Source organism: Equus asinus, chromosome 1 (genome assembly GCF_041296235.1).
Source record: "Equus asinus isolate D_3611 breed Donkey chromosome 1, EquAss-T2T_v2, whole genome shotgun sequence".
Lineage (NCBI taxonomy): Eukaryota > Metazoa > Chordata > Mammalia > Perissodactyla > Equidae > Equus > Equus asinus.
The window spans coordinates 23,703,974-23,725,363 of NC_091790.1; the positions used below are offsets into that span (position 1 = coordinate 23,703,974).

Below are 21,390 nucleotides of genomic sequence, written 5' to 3' on the forward strand. Positions count from 1 at the left end.
TAAAATTGTTAAACCATTGCCGAGGCCACTTGAGGGGGAAAAAAGGAGAGAAAGCACGAATAACGAAGGACAGAAAAAATGCCAGGGTGGGGGTTGGGGACGTGAGGGCACATATCACTACAGATCCGATAAACATTTGTAGACAATGTTATAACACACTTAGGCCAACACAACTGAAAATATGGACAAAATGAAAAAAACCGTGGAACAATACGTCTGCAACAAAACGACACAAGAAGAAACAGAAAGTTTGAATAATTATACAACTATTTAAGAACTTAAATTCATAATTTAAAATCTTTACACAAAGAAAACCCAGGCACAGATGGCTTCATTAATGTTCTACCAAACATTTAGGAATGAAACGATCTGAATCTTAAATAAACCCTGACGCAGAATATCAAAGGAGGGCATTTTCACTCACTTGACAGAACTGATTCTGAAAACCTGAAAAAGAATTTATGAGAAATGAGAATGACAAGCTCATCTCACTCATGAAAATGGATACAGAACTCCAAAACAAAACATTATCAAACAAAATCCAGCCATATGTAAATGGGAAACATAGTCATGACCAGTTTGGCTTATCCAGAAATGCAAGGTTGGCTTTACATTTGCAAATCAATTGACATAATTCATGATATTAATAGAAAAAAGGAGAAATAGGCCCGCAGCCTCCCCGCCCCTCCCGCAACGCTCGACCCCGGGATCGCCCCGGCTCGCCTGCCCGCCATGGCCGACAAGGAAGCAGCCTTTGATGACGCAGTGGAAGAACGTGTGATCAACGAAGAGTACAAAATATGGAAAAAGAACACCCCTTTTCTTTACGATTTGGTGATGACCCATGCCCTGGAGTGGCCCAGCCTGACTGCGCAGTGGCTTCCAGATGTGACCAGGCCAGAAGGGAAAGATTTCAGCATTCATCGACTTGTCTTGGGGACACACACGTCGGATGAACAAAACCACCTTTTGATAGCCAGTGTGCAGCTCCCTAACGATGATGCTCAGTTTGATGCTTCACACTACGACAGTGAGAAAGGAGAATTTGGAGGTTTTGGCTCTGTTAGTGGAAAAATTGAAATACAAATCAAGATCAACCATGAAGGAGAAGTAAACAGGGCACGTTATATGCCCCAGAACCCTTGCATCATTGCAACAAAGACTCCGTCCAGTGACGTTCTTGTTTTTGACTATATGAAACATCCTTCTAAACCAGACCCTTCTGGAGAGTGCAATCCAGACTTGCGTCTCTGAGGACATCAGAAGGAAGGCTATGGGCTTTCTTGGAACCCAAACCTCAGTGGGCACTTACTTAGTGCTTCAGATGACCACACCATCTGCCTATGGGACATCAGTGCCGTTCCAAAGGAAGGAAAAGTTGTGGATGCGAAGACCATCTTTACAGGGCATACAGCAGTAGTAGAAGATGTTTCCTGGCATCTGCTCCATGAGTCTCTGTTTGGGTCAGTTGCTGATGATCAGAAACTTATGATCTGGGATACTCATTCAAACAATACTTCCAAACCAAGCCACTCAGTTGATGCTCACAGAGCTGAAGTGAACTGCCTTTCTTTCAATCCTTATAGTCAGTTCATTCTTGCCACAGGATCAGCTGACAGGACTGTTGCCTTGTGGGATCTGAGAAATCTGAAATTTAAGTTGCATTCCTTTGAATCACATAAGGATGAAATATTCCAGGTTCGGTGGTCACCTCACAATGAGACAATTTTGGCTTCCAGGGGTACTGATCGCAGGCTGAATGTCTGGGATTTAAGTAAAAGTGGAGAGGAACAGTCCCCAGAAGATGCAGAAGACGGGCCACCAGAGTTGTTGTTTATTCATGGTGGTCACACTGCCAAGATATCTGATTTCTCCCAATCCCAACGAACCTTGGGTGATTTGTTCTGTATCAGAAGACAATATCATGCAGGTGTGGCAAATGGCAGAGAATATTTATAATGATGAAGACCCTGAAGGAGGCGTGGATCCAGAATGACAAGGGTCCTAGATATGTCTGCACTTCTTGTGATTTTAGACTCCCCTTTTTTTCCTCTCAACCCTGAGATTGATATAACACTGGTTTTGAGACAGAGACTTTGTTTGGCTATCCCTCTCTGATAGGTACCCTCAACAATGCTATTAGCCCAAACAGAGGGTGTTTTCTAAATATTAACTGGGGGACTTGATTCAGCAAAGCCACAGACTTATATTTAAATTTTCTTCAGGAATTTTCTAGTAACAAACGTTTAAAGTAGCCCCAGAAAGGGGAACATTGTGTGTGGTTATTTTTCTTCTTAATGCTATATCCCCAAGTTTTTCAGACTCATTTAAGTAAAGGCTAGAGTAAGGAATATCGCCAAGTGAGGTAGGTGTCTGAGCCATGAAGTATAAATACTGCAAGGTGTTGTTTTCATTCAGGAAATAGGGGAGATTCAAGTCATACAAATTCCTACTCTAAAATCTTCACACCTGACTTTCCAGGATGCACATTTTCCTATGTAGACCTCTCAGTTTCTCCAATTAAGTCAAAACTACATGTTCCTCTTTCCCCATATATTTTTGCTTGTTAGTGTATTTCTTGAGCTGTTTTCGTATTATTTCTTTCCTTTCTGTGAAATGGTTTTTTTTAAAAAAAACTTGGGACCACCAAGTTGTAAAGATGTTTTTACCTGACAGTTGTAGCACAGGAAGACTGTCCAGTTAGGTTGAGAAGAGTGAATCAATAGCTTGTATTTGTTTTTAAAATTAAATTAATCCTGGATAAGAGTTGCTTTTTTTTTTTTTTTAGGAGTTAGTCCTTGACCACTAGTTTGATACCATCTCTATTTTGGGTGACCTGTTTCACCAGCAGGCCTGTTACTCTTCATGACTAACTGTGTAAGTGCTTATAATGGAATAAATTGCTTTTCTACATTAAAAAAAAACGAGAAATAATATAACCACTTCAATAGCCGTGGAAAATATATTTGATAAAAGTCAACATCTATTCTAGGAACAGAAGACAATTTCCTTAATCTGATAAAAAATATACACAAAACGCATATAGCCAATGTTCTTAGTGGTGAAATGTAGAAAATCTTCCCACTGCCCTTGGAAATGATACATGGATGCTTCGTAGCACCACTTTTCTTGACATTGTACTGAAGGTCCTAGCCACTGCAATAAAGCAAGAAAAACAATTAAAATTTGTAAGGATGGGAAAGAAAAACAGTAAATTGCCATTAGTCACAGACAATATGAATGTGTATGGAAAAAATTCAAAAGAATCTTTAGATAAATTATTCAAGTGAATAAGTGAGTTTAGCAATGTTGTAAGATACCTTCTTGCTATTTCCATATAATACCAATAAAAATAAAATGAATTTTTAAAAGGCATCATTGACAATAGCATCAGAAAAGAAAATGAAGAAAGCAGGGATAAACCGAATGAAAGATTTGCAAGATCTCTACATGGAAAGTTACAAAATGATATTTAGAGACGTTAAAGAAAGCCTTTATAAATAAAGGGGTATTCTAGTTATACAGATTATAAGATTCAATATTATAAAGACATCATTTCTCCCCAAATACACCTTTAGAGTCAATGCAATCCCCATCAAAACACCAATAGGCTTTTTGTAGAGATCAACTTGATGATTCTAAAATTCACATAATATTGTAAAGTGCCAAGGATACTCAAGACACCCTTAAAGGACAAGGAGAGAGAATGTGCTCTACTGAGCATCAACACTTCAGATCAAGTGACAGTAATCACGACAAGTGCTGCGATAGACAGAGACACTGATCCCACAGACGAGGGAGCTCAGAACAGATCCAAATACACACATGGACACTTTATTTATGACAAGGATGGTGCTGCAGAAAAGTTCAAAAAGGACTGATTTTTTTCAATAACTATTGCACTGGATTATGTGTTTCAGAAAAAGTAAATGGTGAACCCCTGACCTCACACAGTCCACAAAAAGCCATTCTAGGTGGATTGTGGATCTAAATAAGATAGGTAAATGATACATTTTCTAGAAGCAGCATTAAATAATAACTTCAAGAGCTTGGATGAACAAAGTTTCTTTAAAGTGGCACAAAAAGGATCAATGATAAATAAGATTACATAAAAATGAAGAACTTTTGTTCTCGAAAAGACATCCTTAAGAGACTCCATAGCTGGGAGAAGACGGATGACTGACATAGGGTTATTCAGTCTCTCCTTCTCTCTAGTTCCCTCTTTGGAAGAAAATGTAAAGGAAGAATCATGAATTTTTTTTACAAAGAAAAGTAGCACCAAGGATCTTCTTCAATACACTCATTATATAGAAGAGAAAACGGAAGGCTAAGGGGCTTGGAACTGAGCCCTCTTAAGTCGCAGCCTAATGCTCTTTCTCCAATACTAGATGAGATAAACGTAGAGAACCAAGGAGAAAACAAAAGGATCTAAGACAGCCTGCGAGAGCCCGGAAATAAACCCACACATTTATGGACAGCTAATATTCGACAAGGGAGTCAATATTTTTTTCAATGGAGAAAAGAGAGTCTCTTCGATAAATGGTGTTGGGAAAACTGGACAGCCACATGCAAAACAATAAAAGTAGACCATTATCTTACACCATGCACAAAAATCAACTCAAAATAGATTGAAGACTTGCATGTAAGACCCGAAACCATGAAACTTCTAGAAGAAAACATAGGCAGTACGCTCTTTGACATCAGTCTTTCAGCATATTTTCAAGCACCATGTCTGACCGGGCAAGGGAAACAAAAGAAAAAATGAACAAATGGGACTACATCAAACTAAAAACTTCTGCACAGCAAAGGAAACCATCAACAAAACAAAAAGACAACCTAACAATTGGGAGAAGATATTTGCAAACCATATATCAGATAAGGGGTTAATATCCAAAATATACAAAGAACTCATACAGCTCAACAACAAAAAAACACAACAACCCAATTAAAAAATGGGCAACAGATCTGAACAGAGATTTCTCCAAAGAAGATATACGAATGGCCAACTGGCATAGAAAAAGATGCTCAACATCATTAGCTATCAGGGAAATGCAAATCAAAACTACAATGAGGTATCACCTCACTCCAGTCAGAATGGCTATAATTAACAAGACAGGAAACAACAAGTGTTGGAGAGGATGTGGAGAGAAGGGAACCCTCGTACACTGCTGGTGGGAGTGCAAACTGGTGCAGCCACTATGGGAAACAGCATGGAGATTCCTCAGAAAATTAAGAATAGATCTACCATATGATCCAGCTATCCCACTGCTGGGTATTTATCCAAAGAACCTGAAAACACAAATGCATAAAGATACATGCACCCCTATGTTCACTGCAGCATTATTCACAATAGCCAAGACTTGGAAGCAACCTAGGTGCCCATCAAGGGACGAATGGATAAAGAAGATGTGGTATTTATACACAATGGAATACTACTCAGCCATAAGAAATGATGAAATCCGGCCATTTGTGACAACATGGATGGAACTTGAGAGTACTATACTAAGTGAAATGAGTCAGAGGGAGAAAGTCAAATACCATATGATCTCACTCATAAGTAGAAGATAAAAACAACGACAAACAAACACATAGCAACAGAGACTGGATTGGCGGTTACCATAGGAAAAGGGGGGGGGGACAAAAGGGACGATTAGGCACACATGTGTGGTGATGGACCATAATTAGTGTTTGGGTGGTGAACCTGATGTAATCTACACAGAATTCAAAATATATTATGATGTACATCTGAAAGCTATATAACGTTATAATCCAAGGTTACTGCAATAAAAAAAAATAAATAAATACAAAATAAAAGATAGCCTGAAATTTCCTCATTCTGATAAAAGGCATCTAAGAAAACCCTGAAGGTCACATCAGGCTCAACAGTCAAAGAATGAGGGCTTTCCCCCCAAGATCAGGAACAAGAAGAGGAGGCCTGTTCTCGCTTCTACTCAGCATTGTACCGAAAGTTCTAGGCAGAGCAATAAGGCAAGAAAAAGAAACAAAAAGCATGAAATATGAAAGGAAGAAGTGGAACTAGCCCTATTTGCAGATGACACGATCTTGTAAATAAAAAAGATGCAAAGGAACCCACTAAAACTCCATTAGAACCAATAAACCAATTCGGCAAGTTTGCTGGGATTGGTACACAAAAATCAATAGCTTATTTCTACACACTAGCAAAGAACATCCTGAAAATGAAATTAGAAAACATTTCCATTTACAGTAGCATCCAAAAGAATATTTGGAAATAATTTTTTAAAAATTTAACAAAAGAAGTGCAAGACTTGTACACTGAAAACTACAGAACACTGATGAGAGAAATTAAAGAAGATTTAAATAAATGGAAAAATATCCCACTTTTACGGTTCAGAATACCTAAGCTGAAGGCACCAACACTTCGCCAATCGATCTACAGATTCCATGCAATCTCCATCAAAATCCTAGCTGACTTCCTTGCGGAAATTGACAAGCCGATCCTAAAATCCAGATGGAAATGCAAGAGACCCAGAACAGCCAAGACAATCTTGAAAGAGAATAAAGTTGGAGGACTCAGACTTCCTAAGTTCAGAAGTAACTGCAAAGCTACAGTATTCAAAACAACGCGGAACTGGCATAAGGGTAGACAAATACACCACTGAACTAGAACTTTCCAGATCCATTGGTTTTTCAACAAGGGTCCCAAGACAATTTCAAGGGGAAAGAATCGTCTTTCCAACAAACGGTGGTGAGACAACTGAAAATTCACATGCAAAAGGATGAAGTTGGACCCCTACCTCTCATCATACACAAAATTAACTCAAAATGGATCAAAGCCTTAAATATAAGCACTAAAACTATAAAAATCTTTTTTGAAAAAGCACAGATCTAATCTTTGACCTTGGATGAGGCAATGATTTCTTAGATATGACACCAAAAGAAACAAAAGAAAAAACAGAAAAATTGGACTTAATCTAAATTAAAAACTTTTTTGCTGCAAAGTACACTGTCAAGAAAGTGAAAGAATACCCCCACAGAATAGAGAAAATATTTGCAAATCATATATCTGATAAGGGAATTGCACCTAGAATACACAAAGAATACTTACATCTCAAAAATGAAAAGACAACTCAGTTATAAAAATGGGCAAAGAATCTGAAAAGATGTTTCTCAAAAGAAGATACACAAAGAGCCAGTAAGCACGTGAAAAGATGCTCAACATCATCAGCCATGAGGGAAATGCAAATCAAAATCACAATGAGGTACCACTTCACACCTAGGGATGGTATAACCAAAGACGCAAACGTTGGCATGGATGTGGAGAAACTGGAACCTTCACGCAGTCCTGGCAGGAATGTAAAGACGTGCAGCCACTTTGGAAAACAGTCTGGCAGTTCTTCAAAAGATTAAACACAGTAGTTACCTATGACCCAGCAACTCCACCCTTAGGTATATACCCGAGAGAAATGAAAACACATTTCCACACAAAAGCTAGTACAGGAATGTCCATAGCAGCATTATTCACAATAGCCAAAAGTGGAAACAACCCAAATGTCCATCAACCAATGAACGGATAAATACAAGTGTCCCATTCATACAACGGAATAGTATTTACCAATAAAAAGGAATAAAGCCCTGATACATGGTATAACACGGATGAACCTTGAAAATATGCTCAGTGAAAGAAGCCAGTCACAAAAAAAAAAAAACACCTATTGCAAGATTCTATTTATATAAAATGCCAGAACAGGCATTTTAACAATTAGGGTGCAGGGGACGAATGACGGGTGACTGCTAATGGGTACAGGGTTTCTTTCTGGGGTGGTGAAATGTTCTAAGATTGCTTGTGGTGACAGCTGCACAACTTTGTGAAGATACTAAGGACCACTGACTTGTACACTTTAAATAGGTGAGTTGTATGGTATGTTAATTACATCTTAATAAGCAATTATTTAATAATAATAATAATAAAGACAAGCTGGGGGCTGGCCCCGTGGCAGAGTGGTTAAGTTCGCGCGCTCCGCTGCAGGCGTCCCAGTGTTTCGTTGGTTCGAATCCTGGACGCGGACATGACACTGCTCATCGGACCACGCTGAGGCGGCGTCCCACATGCCACAACTAGAAGAACCCACAACGAGAAATATACAACTATGTACTGGGGGGCTTTGGGGAGAAAAAGGAAAAAATAAAATCTTAATTAAAAAAAAAAAAGACAAGCTGTTTCCAAACTACAGATCTACATTAGGAAAAGCGAATCGTATATTTTTCAAAGTTATAATGAGTTTATAATAGTAACAAAGTCCTTTCCACGTGATACTGTCCCAAGAATTTATCTTTAAAAAAAATTTTTTTAACCTTTCACCGGGTTTCTTCCACTTTCATCCCTTTTCCCCTCTCCCTGACCGGCGCCCTCCTTCCCCTTCGGTCCCCTCCGAGGTCACAGCACGCATTCCGCGTTCCCCGGAGCGCGCGAGTCCCGGGGTCCCCAGGGCGCGGGGCTCAGCCGACGGGGCGGGCCCGGGGGCGGCCGCTGTGACCTCGGGGCGTGTGCAAACACCGCCCTCCGCGGCCACCGATAGGTCCCACCCTACCTTGGCGACCTGCGGGGCCGGGGGCGGGGAGAGGCTGCGCAGGAGGCCGCGCGCACGGCCGGGGCGCCGCTCGGGCGGCTCCGGGAGGCTCGGGGAGGCCGGGGCGGCGGGGGCGCGGGATGTGGACGCCAGGCGGCCCGCCGGGGCCCGCTGGCTGGGACCGCCGCCGGGTGGGCGCCAGGCTGCGCGCGGCGCTCGCGGGGCTGCACGAGCTGCAGGGGCTGCGCGCTGCACAGCAGGCGCGCGTGCGGAGCGCCCTGGCCATGCAGCCCCCACCCGGGGCCGCCGCCGCCCCCCGCGGCCCCCGCGCCCACGAGCTGCGGCTGGAGGCGGCGCTGGCGGCACTGCAGGAGCAGCTGGTAAGGAGCGCGCGCGGGGGTCGTGGGGGGCTCGGGGCGCGCCGGGCCGCGGGGACAGTGTCCACCCGGCGCAGGCAGCGCGGCGCCTGGGCTGGGCGACGATCGAGGGGCACCCTTGGGATTTCCTGCACGCAGTTCGGCTCCAAAGGAGACGGGCGTGGAGGCCCGAGGCGCCGGGGGAGCCCTCCGGAGCCTGAACGAAGCCAGGACCTGCACGCCCGCGCTTAGCCGCGCGCTTAGCTGGGGCTGCCCCCGGCGCTGCCTCCTCCCCACGCAGACAGACTTTTAGGACGCATTCCTGTTTGCTTGAGTTTCGGTGCTGTTCTGATAAGAACGCATTAAATCGGTTTCTCCTGGTGGCGGCCACTTGGGATCCTGGTACCAGATTGTTTCTGCTGCGTAAGATCAGGGACAACAGTGCCAGCGTGCAGAGCCAACTCGAGCTGGTACTCAGAGAACTGGGCTCAGGTTGATCGGGGTCGTCATTGTCACAAAGTATGGGGGAAAGCGTGTACCTCGTGAGGGCTGGCTTCATCTTTAGAATGTAACCTGACCTGTAGAAAGAGGTGTGTCCTCTAGGTCTTAGAGGCCAGGGAACCGGGGACCCTCTGAGGATGGCTTCCCCATTGTGTCTCCTCTCTCTTTGGCCTCCTCCAAATGCCGATGGTTCCTCTTTAGACGATTGAAGACACCTGCTGGTTGCTCCCCAGGGTAGTCATCGGGTGTGCGGTTTCATTTCACGCATTGGGAACGACTCAAGAGAGTTTTTCGCAGTATTTCAGTCTTTTTTAAAGGAAAAGTAAAAAGGCCATATGGAAAGGTTTCTGTTGAATGGAGTTAACTCTATTAGTCTAAGTGTAATTTCTTTTAAGTTAGAAATTCAGACCTGCCGTGTTTAAAAGTCGCGGTCTTTACAAAGTAGCTTGGATGGAGCTGCAGCGTTGCTGTGTGCTTGGCTCGGTCACCCTGACTTGGTAACTGCGCTGGGTTCGAGAATCAGAAGTCTAGTGTCCTGAGACGCGCCCCCTTCCCCCCCACCCGGGACTCCTGCCGTCTTGATATCGCCTTGACAGACACACACCTTGCAGCCTTTCTGTGATTCAGCTGCTGTCACAGAGGGGAGGCGCTGATTACTGACTGGAGCCTTCCTGGGTTGTGTTCCCCGCCCAGTTTATCTTGTCATGGCAGCTTCTTTAGGTCGTGCGTGTGCACCCAGACACACCTTTCCTTACACTGGGCTCCAAGAGGCCCCACAATGAGCCGACAAAGATGCCCGACATGCGTGTCCTAGGCAGGCTCTGTTGAGATGCTGTCCTGAATTGTTCAGTCGAGGGGGCAGGAGCGGAGTTGACGATTAACCTGGCTGAGGTAACTCACGAATCAGACCTGTGAGTTCTCAGCCACTAATTACAAGTAGGCTTCTGGAAGAGAAGATCAAACAGGTTTTTTTGTTTAATTTTTTTTTTTTTTTTTAATGTGGGGACCAGAAGGAACACGCAGCCTTCGTCTTGAAACTTTGTTCTTGGAACGGATTATGGGATCAAAAGAGAAGAATAATTGAATTTCTGTGACATCAGCTCTGCCCTTAACACTTCCACATTTTTCTTAGAGGGGAAAAATCAGGGGTGATACTAGGTCTGTGATGAAGAATACAATCCTAAGACTTTCATCTCCAGTCAGCCACATACTTGAGTGACTGCCGGTTAACCCGGGGGCCCCCTCCCACCCCGACCCTGTTGCTAACCTGCTCGTGGGTCACCGTTCGTTCGGGTGTGAAGACAGGAAGAACTTTTATCTGTCCCCTGACAGCTTTATCCTGCAGGATTTCCCAAGTGAGAATGAGCTCAAGCATTTCTGGGGATTTAACCTGCCATTAGGAAAAGGGCGGCATTCGTCACATTAACACCTGGAATGTGCGCAGCATCTTTTCAATGGCTGCGGCTGAAGTCACAAAAGAGCGCCCAGTAGGTGCTTAGGAAGTATTTGTTGAATAAATAAGCGGGCGACTTTTATTGCTGTGGCAGAAGGGAAAATGATTTCATTATTTACACTCCCCCTGTTCTAGATTTCTAAGCTAATGACTCCCCACGACCTCTGACCAAAGCAGCCCTTACTCTTTGCCCAGTCCTGTGCTCACCTGTTTAGGTCTCCCGGGGAGATTTGTCATTCCCCAAGGAGTGGCTGCCACCCCCATTTTTATACGGGTTACGTGCCCAGCAACACTGATGTGGAAAAACTTGGATGCCCGACAGGCGCTCCATGTCCACCAGGAGGCGCTGTCGGCGTCAGTGAGTGAGGTCCCCTTAGACGGGAAGTGGAAGAAGTTCTGGGGGCCGGGCGGTGAAATCTTATCCTGATGACTTTCCCAGGAGTTGACTTTGCTGGTCGTGACTTGTCCTAAAAGGGACAGCGTGCAACAGTTCCTCCTCACCGTCAGGCCCAGCGTTGAACGCTGCAGGAGCTGAGGGCTGACTTGGCATCACATAAATGTGATGGCTGGTATTGTGCTTGAACCAACCATGCTCACCTGCAGAACTCACAGGGGAAGGAACACGCTCAAGGTCAGGAGTGAGGGCGAGGCATCCACAGGACCGGGCATGGCCTCCGTCTGCCGGTCTCCGGGGCTGTTATCCATGAGGCTAATCTGTGACCCGGGGCCTTTGCGGTTGATTGATGGATTTCTTCTCAGGTTAGGTAGTAACCTTGACCCACCCGCAGGGCACCTGCGATAGGCACGGAATTCATGCGTAAAATGTTTTCTTTGCACATTCTCAGCTTTCAAGGGAAGAACAGAGGTGTTTTTAGATGCCATCTCTGTCTTCTGAACTTTGGGGCGTTTTTTATTTTTGTCCACTGCATCTGCCATAAAGGTTTGAGAAGCCTGGAATGCTGAGCTGTAGATGGGAACAACACATAAAACAAGTGGAAACCGGATCATTCTTATGGCAAATACAGTAAACATTTCTAAGAATGAGATAAGCTGAATACACAGTCATGCGTCGCATAATGACATCTCAGTCAACGGTTGACGATGGGCCAATGGACAATGGTGGTCCCATTAGATTGGCACCATACAGCCTAGATGTGTAGTCGGCTGTACCGTCTAGGTTTGTGTACGAACACTCTATGATGTTTGCATCATGACGGAATCACCTAATGACACATTTCTCCGAACCTACCCCCATCATTAAGCGACACGTGACTGTGTTTTTAATGACATTCCCTGGGTAAAAGTTCTCAGACTTCTTGTGGTCCCTTTGTGCTCCCTGGGAAGCTTGTTAAAATGCAGATTTGCAGGCGTGCTCCCGTCTCAGTTGACGGATGCAGCATCGAGCCCAGGAATCTGTGTTTATACCAGGCAATCCCACCTCCTGGGGAACCACGGCTGTGCTCTCTGTGACACAGGGACCCCTTAACCAGGTACAGGGGTTCTGACCCAATACACTGCCCAACAGTGCTCCGGTTGCCTTCGGAGTGAGCAGGGAGAGGAGGTGGCCCCCCCAGCTTGCTCGCCGCTCTGGAGGGAATCGATGTGAGTGCTAGTCATGTTCACACAGCGCCGACATCTTTGTAACACTTTTCCTCTGCAGAAATACATGGTTGTAGATGCTCTGTGACGGGCTTTGCAGCAGATTATGCTCAATCCCTGGCACAGAAGGGACTTTTGACTGTTAGCAGATTAGACTCCCAGGAGTTAATGAAAAGCAGTGACATAAGAATCCCAGTTGAGGGGAAGGGTTAACGGGGACTATGATGGTGTAAATCCTGAATGGTCCTGAGGATGCTGTAAATCATCTGTGAGGACCCGGGAGCCTGTGCGTCTGTGGCCTCTCACATTAACCAGAAACCACCAACTGGAGGCCTGGCTGGCCAAACATTGATCACAGAGCCATTAATCGCAGCACAAACACACAGGGAAAGGGGGCCCAGGAGAGACAGAGCCAGCTGGAGATGCAGAGATGTTCTCCTCCTCCAGAAGAAAGAGAAACAGCATCGTGATTGGAAAGAGAAGAGGTCAGATCCATGTTTTTCAACAGTGAAGTGTGGCCTCACAGCTTAATTTTCCGTCGGGAGCGTGGTCTTGGTTTATGACAGGAAAAGGAAAGTCATTTGCAGTAAAAATCCACACTGGCCCCTTTGTTCGGGTCTAAGTGCTTTTACATGGCTGGCCGTTGGCCGGAAGCCCATCCCTGCTCGCTCCACTGGCCCCTTTGGTCGCACTGTTCGCGGGGGGATGGGCCTCCCTTGGTAGAAAATGTTCAAGGTAGGAAGCCAGGACGTTGAGGCTGGTCTGTGTGCTTCTGGGAGTGGCAAGTTTTGATTCAACTCAGGACTGGTTTTTGCTGTGTTACATTTATAGACAATAATATGGCTGCAAGTCTCTGTTTCTGTAAAACTTGGGGGTTGTTCTGAGACCCCCACATTGGGTCCTGGGGAAAGTGGAGTTGGGCGTGATGGTCTGTACTCATCGTGTGCCACCTGTTGGGGCCTGGGCCCCTCACCCGCTTAACCTCACCTGGTGGGTATCAGAACCCTCCGGAATTTCTCCTAAGACTCGGAAATTACTGCCACCTGCTCCTCTCTTGGACTGATTTTTCCTATGACTGAAACTACTGGAGTCATTCCCCTGAGCCCCAAATTATGGGGACTTCCTCATTTCCTGTGTAAAAAATTTGGAATACAGTTAATTATTTTCTTAAGATGAACCACATAATTGCATTTATTAATTATTTGCCTTAAGCTTAATTGTTAATCAAAACAAGAGATGGACGCCGTGGACCTTGAAGACAGGGTGAAGTTTTATCACTGAAAGGAGGGAATCAGCATTTATCAAACAGTCGGTGCTGGTGTTGTGCATACATAGTCGTGCGTCACTTAATGACGGGACATGTTCTGAGAAACACGTCGTTAAGTGAGTTCGTGGTTGTGCGAACGTTGTAGGATGCACTTACACAAACCCAGATGGTGCAGCCTACTACACATCTCGGCTGCATGGTACTAATCTTATGGGACCTGCATCGTCTATGAGGTCCGTTTGAACTGAGACATCGTTCTGCAGCACATGACTATATATCGTTACACGTGTGTATGTATGTATACCTGTGTGAATGTATACAATGAGCATGAACCGCATGTGTGTATTATATATGTATTATATAACATATATACACACATGCGCCTGTGTGTGTGTGGTTAATGCTCCTGATAACCCATTTTGAGTTAGGGAAGCTGAGGCCTGGAGAAGACAGACCTTCTGAGGGCACAGCTCAGACGTGAACTTCTAAACCAAAAAGATCCTGCGGCGGGTTTCAGGCTGGGCTGATTCCAGGCTCAGCTGCCATTTCCTCTCTTGCAGGGCCTCTCCCTCAACCCCAACAGCTCTGCCAAACCTGGAACAGTTCAAAATGCCGCCTGTAATATAGGGAGTCAAAGAATATGCAGTAGGGGCCCCTTTGTCCTCTCCTGGGGACTTTCCTATCCCCTTGAAAAGTCAAAGGTCAGGGGCTGGCCCGGTGGTGCAGCAGTTAAGTTCGCATGTTCTGCTTTGCCAGCCTGGGTTCGGTTCAGATCCCGGGTGCGGACATGGCACAGCTTGGCAAGCCACGCCGTTGAGGCATCCCACATATAAAATAGAGGAAGATGGGCACGGATGTGAGCTCAGGGCCAGTCTTCCTCAGCAAAAAGAGGAAGATTGGCAGCAGATGTTAGCTCAGGGCTAATCTCCCTCAAAAAAAGAAAAAAGGAAAAGTCAAAGGTCAGCCCTCCCAGGTGCCACGGACAGGGCCTGGATAGGTGCTGCTGTGTCAAAGAATACGGCCACGCGACCACCAAACGCAGGGCTGTTACGCCTGAGCATGGGAAAGAAAATCCAACATGGAGCTAAAAAAGACAACAGCTGAAAATATTGTCTGTGGTTCCTGCCAAAGGAGGGGTTTTGTGCTGTGTTTGATGCTGGTTTCACTCTCGTAAACTGTATTATTCTATGTCCTTATAAAACAATATCTAATGAAAATTGCTGATAAAAAAAAGTCTGCAATTGGGGAAAAAGCCTGCTAGAGAAGGGTCAGTAGACATTCTTTCCTGCCAACAGAGCCAAGGAGTGGCTTCGTTGTGGGTGGGGAGGGGTCGCAGGGGTAGGCTGCAGCCTGTGGCTTTGGGAGTTTAAATTGGGTGCATAGAGGCTGGCCTGGTGGTGCAGTGGTTAAGTTCGCACGCTCTACTTCGGCGGCCTGGGGTTCGCAGGTTCGGACCCGGGGCGTGGACCTGTGCACCACTTATCAAGCCGTGTTGTGGAGGCAGCCCACATATAAAAGAGAGGACGATGGGCACACATGTTAGCTCAGGCCTATCTTCCTCAAAAAAAAAAATTGCGTGCATAATGGAGACGTCAAATGGAAGCTCGAGGTTTGGTTTCTGTACTCACGACAGTGTTATTTCTCGTTCCTTGCCTTCTTAGAACCGTTTAAGACGCCAGGACGTCGGCCTGAAAACCCACTTGGACCAGCTGGACCAGCAGATCAGTGAGCTGCAGCTGGACGTGCGCAGAACCTCCAGCGAGGCCCCGGACAGCGACAGCAGGCCCAGCTCAGGTACCACCCGGTCACCTGCCGGGCCGCCTCCGTGGGCACTGGCCCTCCTCAGCCCCCCTGAGCATTCGCACAAGGGAACCAGTTCTGTCACGCATCCTGGGGACCCTGGCCTTCAAGGACCAGCACTTCCCGGAGTCTGGTGTAATGACTGGCCTTCCCTGCCTCTGTTTCTCAGGCTGATCTGAAATGCAAGCCTGAAAAAGCGTGTTACTGAAGAATACTAAAAATGAAATACTTTTATTTAAATGTGCTTAGAAAAAAAGGACAGAGAGAAAATGTGTGCGTATGTGTACATATATATATATATGTGGGTGTATTTATTTTTAATTGCAAAAATATTGCCTTTCTTGTATGTGTGTTTGAGGAAGATTGGCCATGACCTAACATCTGTGCCAATCTTCCTCTATTGTATGTGGGATGCTGCCACAACGTGGCTTGACAAGCAGTGCTAGGTCCGTGCCCAGGATCCGAATCTGAAAATCCTGGGCTGCCAAAGTGGAGTGTGTGAGCTTAACTACTGTGCCACTGGGCTGGCCTCAAAAAATGTTGCCTTTGATGAAAAACGGCCCCATGAGTCTGTCATCTCTCTGAGTTGAGACAGATTCTGGCTTCTATTTATGCTGGATCAACGTGGAAGCTGTAAATATCTTTTATGAGACAACAAAAGTATTTTTTTTTTAAGTCTATAGGTTTATTCAGTCTAAACTCAGTATAATTTGTCAGGGAAGATGACAGTTTCTTCCACCACTGCCCTTGTGTCCCCAACTCTGAGGTCACTTAGAGATAACAGTGGCAGCATCCTGACATTCACGGTCTGGGCACGTGGCTTTTTATCCAGATTGTGCTGGTCAGACGTGGGGTCGGACGGCAAACCCAGGACACCACTCTCTCCCCATACAATGTGGTCTGAGGTTTCTTTCTCTTGTTTTAAATTTGCACAATCGCATCATGGTCCGGGTTCCGTCATACATGTAGCAGGCCTGGCCCAAGGACCTCCAGAAATGCTCTCCTTCCTCTGCTCGCTCTTCAGCTGAACTTGGCAGGCCCCACGGAGGGAGGGAGGAAGATGCCTGTGACTCGGGCTGGGAGCTGGGGAGAGGCCAGCTGGGGTGACACCCCTTGACTGAGTCTCTAGGGTGACATGAACCACTTGCCAAGGAAAGGGATGAGCAGTGTGGTGGGGGATGCAGGGCGTTCCCCCAGCCTTGTTGATGGGATGACGGTAGGCACTAATGGGGAGGATTCCCCCAGGCCTGCCTCAACGAGGTCCCACAGCCTCCGCGTGGCGCAGAGGCTCCCTCCGACAAGAAGGGGACCCACTGCCAGGACATGCACTGACCACCTCTGTCTGCCCCGTCTAGGCTTTTACGAGCTCAGCGATGGCGGCTCCTGCTCCCTGTCCACCTCCTGCACGTCCGTGTGCAGCGACCGCATGTCGTCCTCCCTGAGCGTTTTGCTGCCCGCTGCCCCCAAAACCAGACTCGGTGTGGGGGACTGCCGGCCCCGGTCGGCTGATGAGACCACCGTGTGTGGGACCCCCCTGCCCACGTGGGGACCCCAGGCCACCGAGGAGGGCGCATCCCGGCCCAGGCCAGTGTCTACAGGTAAAGGAGAGCCAGGATGGGGGGAAGGTCCCATCCCAGGCAGTGGGGGGCAGTCTGGGGTACAGCCCTTCAGGCTCATCCCAGGCAGTGGGGGGATGCAGGGGGCGGTGGCCGCCCCTGCTGAGTACAGAGCCGAGAAGCCCTGTGCGTGGGGTGTGAGTACTAACCCCACAGATACTGCTCCCAATTTTATCGACTTTTCTTGGTTTTGGGATGGAGGTGGGACTCAAACACCCACTTCTCTTCATCACAGCAGGGCTATTGTAACAAGCAGCATTTTTTCTTATTATTTAAAACAGATGTCGGAAAGTGTTTTTAAACGTTCTTGCAAAACCCTCGGGCCACATCACTGGCATCTATGGGAGAGCAGAGGGGGCACAGCTGGGAGTGGACATGGACAGAGGTCAGCTCACAGTGGCTTCCTCTCACAGCCCAGGGGGTGCCTGTTTCTTCAGACTGTCCCAGAGGAAAGGGGTCACCTCTGGGCACAGCTTATTTCTAACACGAGACCTGCGGTAGTCATGCATTTGGGCTTTCCTTGGTGAGCGTCCCCATGACTTCCTCTTGCCGTGTCTGTGAAAGCCTCTGGGAGGGTCTGTCCTGGGACCACATGGCGGATTCCAGATGGCTCGTCTCTCTGAGCATCCTCCATGTCTTCTGTGATGAGGGACCAAGCTCAGACATTTTGAGTCAGGATTTATCTCGTAAGGTGTCACTGAAAGGGGACTGGTTGGAACCGGTGATGAGATCAGCATCAAAGGAGACCTTTCCAGACTTTTTATGTCTCGGCACCGAATGTCACGGCAGGTGGCAGGTTGTCTCCTGAGACAGCCAGGCTGGAGGAGCTGCGCGCACAGTGGAGTGAACCCTGCCTTCGATTCTTCCCTTATTTATATATTTTTCTTTCTCTTATTCCCAGGGGATCTTGAAAGAGTCCGACCGGCTGAGGTGGGGCTCCAGAAGGCCAGCGCAGACCCCAAGTCCACTCCTCTCCTCTGCCACGGGATGGACCTGCCACCTCACATGCTGGACCCCAAGTACCAGCGTGACCTGGTGTCCAAGGGTGGCAAGGAGGTGTACCCATACCCCAGCCCCCTGCATGCGGTGGCTTTGCAGAGCCCCCTCTTTGCTCTGACCAAGGAGACCCCGCAGGGTGATGGCCACTCACCCCCAAGTAAGGCCCTTCCCGGCCGCGCAGGTCTGAGCTCCATCCAGACTGGACCGGTCTTGGAGGCTGGCCCTGCTGGAGCCTATATAGACAGGCTGCTGCGACTGCGGGGCCGAGGGACCCCTCCAAGGGGCAGTGTGGGGGAGCAGGGACCCCCAAGGTGTGAGGTGTCCCCATCCCAGCAGGAGCTCAGTGGCCGGAGAGTGGACAGTGAGGACCACCTGGAGAAGCTGGTCTGCACCCCAGGAAGAGCAGAAGTGGGAGGGACGGCTCAGAGGGGCAATGCCAGTGGGGGCATCCTCGAGCAGCATCCCCTTGTGGACACCCCACACCCCAGCATCCTTCCTGAAGAGGGATGCAACCCCTCCAACGGCAGCAGCCGTGGAGAGAACATCCCTGCCTCCCCTCTGCTGGGGTGTGGGCGGGCTCAGCAGTCAGCCCTTGATGGCTGCAAGGGCAAGGCCAGGTCGCCCACTGAGAGAACGGGCAGGGAGAGCCCCGCTCTGGCCCCAGGGCACTGTGGCCGCCCCCTCTTTGTTGCCAGCAGAGCTTCCCCCACGGGGCTGAGAACGAGCCTGCCCAAGACAAAGGCCACGAAGATCAGAAGAGGCACCAGCGATAAGGCGCTGAGGTCTGGGAGGCAGCCACCCCCGTGGGGCGCCCTCGCGGTCCCCCCGCTGCCCCCTGAGTGGGGGAGCGTTCTCAGGAGGAGGCCCACCCTGGCCGGGGATGCACCCGGCCGGTCCTGCTCTGAGGCCAGCCTCTACCCGGTGCCCTGCTTCGTCCCCCTGCTGGTGGCCCGCCAGGAGGGCCACCAGGCATCGGCCCAGGCCCTGTTCCCTTTCGCAGCCGCCCCTCTGGTGGCAGCCCCCGGGGACGCCAGGAGGAAACAGCGCAGGTGGCAGTCTTCTGTGGAGATCTCAGCCAGGGCCCGCCCGCTCAGCATCCCCGACCCCAGCCCGGCGGCCAGGAGAGGAGGTGGCCCGCGGCCCAGGCCCCCACGGCCCCAGCAGGACGCCCCCTCGGGGAGCGAGTCGGACGCCTCCGAGGGCCCCTCCGTGCTGCCCTCCACCATCGCTGAAAGCAGCGGGGACGAGGCCAGCGACCACACCGCCAACCGCTTTGGCGACGGCGAGTCCAGCACCAGTGACTGCGAGGCGGGAGGCCGGGGCCGCGGGGGCGGCCTGGCCTGGCCTCGGGGGGCCCCACAGCCGTCCCCGAGGGCCCCCGCTGGCGCCAGGCCACCCCTGCCCCCGGTCCCCAAACTCTGCCGCATCAAGGCCTCCAAGGCCCTGAAGAAAAAGATCCGCAGGTTCCAGCCGGCCACCCTGAAGGTCATGACCATGGTGTGAGGCCCACAGGGAAATGGCTGAGAGCATCCCGGCCGGGAAAGGGACCAGTGTTCCAGGGGAAGCTGCCTCCTGAGGAACACAGGCCTTTCCATGGCCAAGCATGGCATCCGGCTGTATTCTGTATTTGGCTGCTCAATATGCTGATGTAGGGGTGTGCATCCTCTTGCCAATGTGTTTTATCTCCAAAGGCACCGTTTGAAGGAGTCCCCACAGAGGAGATGATGAGCAGGTCCCCTGAGATGGCTGTGACTCTGGGGTTGCATTGCCCCACCCAACGGGGACCTTCATAGAGAACTGGGAAATGTCAGATGGTACAGGCCACCCCGGCCAGCTTACTCCTTCCTTGTCAGCGTCTTCTCACAACAGAGACTTCCCACCCCTGCTTCCCAGGGGTCTGTGCTGTAATCCTGGGGGTTGCTGACCTCTGTCCTGGTCCCACTTGGGGTGGGCAGCATATTCCCAGGCCTGTGAAGCCATTCCTCCCAGAAAATGTTCTTGGAGACGGTTGCAGGACTGTGTTCTGGAAATTGGGTTGAAGTGTGAACTCCAATCTTAAGCCCTCAATGAGAATAAACACCCAGAGGGAGCCATGATCTTTGAGAATCAGTCTTTCCTTTGCAACCTCCCTACTCTCCTCTCCCTGCTGGCACACAGTAGGTGTTCAGGATCCCCTCCTCCCTTCCCAGCACGTGGGTGCTCTCTCCCCCGAGGTGGGAAAATGCATTCCACCTGAGTACGGTCCAAGCTCCGGTTCCAATATACGTAAGTTGACCATAAAAGTGTTTTGAAAAAAAATAACCTTTTTTTGATGTTTATTTTTCAAAGAAGATTTCCCTCAACTTTTGAATGGAGAAGATCAGTTTTCAGGGAAGCTGCCCGCCAAGTAAGGCAGCATCTTCAATTCATAAGGCAGCTGTATCCTGAGTCAGTGGGAACTACTCCAAAATGCTTCCCTGGGCCTGGAGGGGGTCTACCCTCTCCACCCCCCATGCCTCGTGGGCCCTTGTGGGGGGTCTGGACCCCCTCAGCCCCTGCCCGGGGGTTAAATGCATGGTTGACAGGAACTTTTGAAGGAAAAGGAGAGGAAATCAGCCAAAATATTAGATTTTATCTAATTTATTTATCTATTTCTGTTGTCTATCTATATCTATTATCTATTATCTATTTATCTATTTGGCATCAGTTAGATATTCATGTAACAGACAGCTATTTTCAGGATGCAGTTTAAACACATTAACATTTTAAAAAGCGATTCACATTTTAGAACAAAAAAGTCAACCTGTGGGAGGTGAGAGGCTGAGGTTCTGAAAGCCAAGATGGAATGGGGGGCGCTGCTCTGCCAAACCTTGAAAACGTGACCATTTCAAAGGGCCCCGAGCCGACTTTGAAATTCAAGCATTCCGTCGGGTCTGTGTGGATAAAATGCCCGCTTGTGCTTAGTGGAGCCCGCTTACTGGCAGAGGTGGAAGGGTCTTGCTGAGCTTTTTTAAAAACTGCATTGATATTTATAGAATAGTTCAAACGCACCCACGATGGGCGTTTTATGAGAAAATGTATTACATGGGGTACTTTATGAAAATGATCTACTTCTGACCGTGTGGCACAAGAGGTGATGGGGCATTGATGTCGCCTGGGCCGCTTAGCAGCTGAGGCTCTTGAGACAGGATTCATGGTCCGCAGGTCCCAGCCCGAACCTCTGTCCATGCAGTTTTCACAGCTTGCATCCCCAGCTGGCCGTTCTGCAGAA

The 21,390-nt window shown here is 48.4% G+C and overlaps 1 protein-coding gene, 1 long non-coding RNA gene and 1 pseudogene across 2 annotated transcripts in view; 2 read left to right on the forward strand and 1 right to left on the reverse strand.

Moving 5' to 3' along the window:
* LOC139045862 (uncharacterized) overlaps positions 1 to 8,693 on the reverse strand; it is a 45,775-nt gene extending 37,082 nt beyond the window's left edge. The window contains exon 1 of the long non-coding RNA XR_011505108.1: positions 8,571 to 8,693. This is a non-coding gene — a long non-coding RNA (uncharacterized lncRNA). The remainder of the gene's footprint in view (positions 1 to 8,570) is intronic.
* Positions 644 to 5,159, forward strand: LOC106832438 (histone-binding protein RBBP4 pseudogene; annotated as a pseudogene).
* Positions 8,573 to 20,441, forward strand: DACT2 (dishevelled binding antagonist of beta catenin 2). Its single transcript, XM_014858402.3, has 4 exons — positions 8,573 to 8,929; positions 15,387 to 15,519; positions 16,881 to 17,123; positions 18,043 to 20,441. The coding sequence occupies exons 1-4, from the start codon at positions 8,690 to 8,692 to the stop codon at positions 19,641 to 19,643; spliced, it is 2,217 nt and encodes a 738-aa protein (XP_014713888.3). The 5' UTR covers positions 8,573 to 8,689; the 3' UTR covers positions 19,644 to 20,441.
* The last annotated feature ends 949 nt before the right edge of the window (positions 20,442 to 21,390 follow it).